This window comes from Thermobia domestica, chromosome 4 (genome assembly GCF_964235325.1).
Source record: "Thermobia domestica chromosome 4, izTheDome1.hap1.1, whole genome shotgun sequence".
NCBI lineage: Eukaryota > Metazoa > Arthropoda > Insecta > Zygentoma > Lepismatidae > Thermobia > Thermobia domestica.
In genome coordinates this window covers 118,076,765-118,081,286 of record NC_137457.1, presented here as the reverse complement: position 1 = coordinate 118,081,286, position 4,522 = coordinate 118,076,765, and the positions used below count along the sequence as shown (strand labels likewise).

The window sequence follows — 4,522 nt, the reverse complement described above, 5'->3', positions numbered from 1 at the left end:
ATATAGGAAAGATTATTATCGATTACGTAATCAAGGTAGTAGCGTACGGGACTTGGTACCACCCCGTAAATCATCTTCCTTTATCGGAGCGAAGAATACAAAACAGAAAGTAATGTTGCAATCTCGTGAACCAAGAAATTTACATAAAACTTTAGTTTCTCCAGCTATGTATTCTTTACCATCTAACTATAATAATCTTGATAAGGCGGAATTTTCTCATAACCATAATTTAGAATCTCAGTACTTAACTCAAAATAACTCAGATGTAAATCAGAATGATAGTGAATTGAAAAAACTATTGGCGATTTCTGTTTATATTGCGGGTATGCGTTTTAAGTGCTTAATTGATACTGGGAGTACGAACTCTTATTTGGCTCGACATCTTTATGATGAACTTAGAAAAAAAAATGTAAAATAAAAGCAGAAAAGGTGAACGTTCAGACTATCGGCTTAGGAAATGTACAAGTTAAAGTGGATATGAGAGTAAGACTATATTTTAAAATTGGAAGACATCAGTTTAGTGAAATTTTTTTCATTGTGGACTCTAATGAGTTTGATCTTCTGCTTGGAAATGACTTTCATACAAAATACAACGCCATAATAGACATTGCTTGTAATTTATATAATATAAAAGCTCGGAAGTTAGTGGTTCCTATGATCCGAGCTGATGAACTTTTGTGTGTCCAGACTTCTCTCGCTTCTGCATATACTTCTAGGAATGGGGTGAGTGGAAAGCAGCCGCCATGCGACCTTGGTTGTCCGAAAGCTACACCTCAACCTAGATCTTTTGGTAATTCTCATCAGATTTTGACTCCATCGACATCAGTAACCAGAGACAGCGGAGTTAATACCACGTTTGACCCAGGAGTGGAATTCGTTTTTGATCAGTCCATATTGCATCCACCGGAGACTAAACCGGAGGAATCTCAAGGTAATTATACGGTTCCTGATCAATTATTACTATGTGATTCTAATTTACAGGAATATGTTAATAACTTGTTAACTTCATATTCTGATGTTATTGGAAACAAAATTGGTAGAGTAAAAAATTTCACTTACAAAATTGAACTTGCCGATAAAACTCCCATTCGATTGCAACCTTATCAGCTTCCAACGCATAAGCAAAAGGAATTAGATTCTTTTATTGCCCAGCTTTTAAAAGACGATATTATAGAGGAAGTAGATTATTCTCCCTACACATCACCCTGCTTTCTAGTAACAAATTCAGACGGAAGCAGGCGGCTTGTAATTTCATACGGAGAGGTGAACAAAAAGGTGATGGTAAACAGCTATCCTTCTCCTAACATGGAGAATGTAATATCTAGTATTTCGGACAATAATATCTTTTCAAAACTTGATTGTAAATCCTGTTTTCATCAAATTCCTCTGTCTGAAGAGAGTAGAAATATTAGTAATTTTGTGACAAAAAATAAAATATATCGATATAAATCGGTACCAATGGGATTAGTGTTATCACCTTTTGTTTTAAGTAATTTGATGTCAAAAGTCTTTGAAGGGTTAATTGGTAAGAATTTAGAGATATATTTTGATGACATAATTTTATTTAGCAAAGATATTGAGAGTCATAAAGCTCTATTAGAGGAGGTATTATCTCGACTAAGAAATTGGGGAATTACTATATCAGAAAAGAAGTCCTGTCTATTTCAAACTAGTATTAAATATTTAGGGTTTCGTTTTGAAAATGGCAACATGTCAATAGACCCTGAGAGAATTAAAGCTATCCAGGAGATACCAAAACCAAAGAACAGAAAAGGAGTGAACAGAATATGTTCATTTTTCTCGTTCTATTCAAAATTTATTTATGGGTATTCAGAGTTAATTGCTCCCCTTCAAGAATTAAGATCTGTAAAAAAGCCTTTTAAATGGACTAAAGTTCATGATGAAGCCCTACAAAAATTAAAAGATGCCTTTTGTTGTCAGGTCATTTTGAAAGTCCCAGATATGAATTCCAACTTCGTAATACATTGTGATAGCTCTTTGCGTCATTTTTCTGGGGTTCTCAGCCAATATGATTCGGAAGGGAATCTTAGACCTGTATCAATGTTTAGTCGGGCAATTCCACAATCTGATTGGAGTAAAAATATATACGAATTAGAACTTAAGGCTCTTTCTTTATCTTTGGAAAAATTTGAATATTATTTGGCAAATCCCTTTGTAGTATATACTGATAGTAAGAGTTTAACTTGGTTACTTAATAACCATAAAAGACAAAGGAGATATGGAACAATGTTAGAGAAAATCTCGAGGTTTAAATTTCGTATAGTCCATGTAAGATCAAAAATAAATAGTATAGCCGATTTCCTTTCAAGGGTTGGAAACCATCTAGAATTCTATACAAAAGACGATAATACAATGGAAGTCGTAAAAGATCATAATAAAACAGTAAACTTGTCTTTCATTAATTTTTGGCAAAATCCTATGTTTAATGTGCCTCTTACAGATCACCAGAGGAAGGATCCTGAATTAAGAGAGATTATCAATAGGTTAGAGCAAAAGGAAGAAGTTCCTCCGTATGTATTAAGAAATAAGATCTTGTTTAAAAAGACAAAAGGTAAATGGAATAATGGATTTAGAATTGTAATACCTAATTCTTTAATTCAGTCGATTATTGAGTATTCTCATTGTCCAATAATTCATGGTGGGCATATGGGATATCGAAAAACCATTGCTAAGGTCGCTGAAAAGTATACCTGGCCTACTTTATATTCTGACATTAAGAATTTTATACAATCTTGTCATTTGTGCCAAACCTGTAAAGATTCCAATCGAAAACCTATGGGTCAATATTTTACAAAAAAGGTAATGCACCCAAATTATACTTGGTTTATTGATATTGCGGGGAAATTGCCTAGTAGTTCTGGATTTGAATATATTTTAATTGTCACTGACGCCTATAGTCGCTTTGTCTTTTTAGAACCTTTAAGACGACTAACCTCAAAAATCATCTGCAATAAGTTACAGGAATTATTTCTTCGATACGGCTTTCCTGGTAAAGTCCTAAGTGATGGCGCTTCTTATTTCGTGAGTGATTACTTCTTGAAATTCTTGTATAGCTATGGTATACAGAGTGTAAAATTCTCCCCATATAACCCACAATCGAACAGAGCCGAACGCACGGTGAGATCGGTTAAAAATTTAATTCGTATTTATGTTGATAAGTCTCAACAGAATTGGGCCCAATTACTATCTAAAATTGCTTTTACTATTAACATAAGTATGAATGAAACTACTGGGACTAGTCCATGTGAACTTTATATGGGACGAAAAATTTTACCATCCATTAGATGTTAAATGGTTGATGGATTTAGATCTTTTAGACGATGACCAGGATAAAGAGCAAAAATTAGTCAATATAAATAATAATATTGAACGCGCTTGGAAACATAGTGCGAAAGTTTATACTCAAAAACATAGTCCTGTTAATTTAAATATTGATGATTTAGTATTGGTTAAAAGGTTCATGAAAATTTCAGCAGAGAAACATTTCAATCCAAAAATCGCCCCTCAGTGGGAAGGCCCATACCGCCTTATTTCTAAACCTACACCAAATACAATTTGGCTAGAAAATATTGAAAGACCATATGTTCATATAAAACGCCATGTTCGTTTTTGTAAGAAATATTTTCCACCAAGTCAAGTTAATCAATCTAACCCATAAGGTAACACAGAAAAAAAATGATGATTTGATGTGAGAATTGAGGTTAACTAAATTATTAATATTGTACTTATATATATATTTATATATTTTAGGATGTTTGTTCGAACAAATTTTGTGTGTTGTATATATTTTTTTTATTCCTGCAGGAATGCCTCGTCCGAGAAAGTGAGAGGTCAACCCTTTTCATTTTGTAAATACCTCATCATCATCCTTTGTGTATGTTGTGTAAGGAATTGGAAAAATTACTGTAGAAGTTTGTAAAGAAGGCGTTAGCATTTGAATATTTATGGAAGATTTGGTAATGTATTGAAATTATTTTATTATTCAACTTGGGATTTGTTATGGTTAGGAATTTTTTTTGACCGACCCTCGGATATTATGTAACCCACCCAAGTTTCATAATAAAATGAAATTTTGTAAAAGGAAAATTTTGTGAGATGAAACTCCAGTTTACTGTTAAGTCGGTTATTTCTCTTGGAGTTGGAAGCACTGCTTAACCTTCGGTTAGATTGCGTGAGTCGTCGATCGGGATGACGTCACGTTGCAGCCGAGGTTCTGGCTTTAAGACTGAAGCGCTTCGCAGTGTATAAAATGAGGTAAGAGTGATAGGTCCTCTCAATGAATTAATGGGTCTTTAAATTAATATTCTTTCCGTATAATCGTATAGTTTAGTTAACTTCTTTTAAAATTTATAACAATTCCAGACTATGGTTATTATTTTAGAAACATTATAATTATTCAATATATTTGGAAGCACATATTTCTAAAAATATTGCGAAAGGAAAAGTAAGAAAGGAAAAAAAATGTTAATTGAATAGTTCATGTTACTGGTTTTGTGTAGGC

The 4,522-nt window shown here is 33.1% G+C and overlaps 1 protein-coding gene across 1 annotated transcript; it reads left to right on the top strand.

The window, feature by feature from the left end:
• Positions 1-213: 213 nt before the first annotated feature.
• LOC145683349 (uncharacterized) lies at positions 214-4,286 on the top strand. The gene is made up of 2 exons (XM_081754688.1): positions 214-931; positions 3,826-4,286. The coding sequence occupies exons 1-2, from the start codon at positions 478-480 to the stop codon at positions 3,846-3,848; spliced, it is 477 nt and encodes a 158-aa protein (XP_081610814.1). The 5' UTR covers positions 214-477; the 3' UTR covers positions 3,849-4,286.
• The last annotated feature ends 236 nt before the right edge of the window (positions 4,287-4,522 follow it).

Excerpts from the sequence above, each read along its gene's own strand:
- LOC145683349 (XM_081754688.1), top strand. The coding sequence starts at position 478 with ATGAGAGTAAGACTATATTTTAAAATTGGAAGACATCAGTTTAGTGAA. Across the intron at positions 932-3,825 it reads TAAACCGGAGGAATCTCAAG|GAATGCCTCGTCCGAGAAAG; the intron begins GTAATTATACGG and ends TTATTCCTGCAG.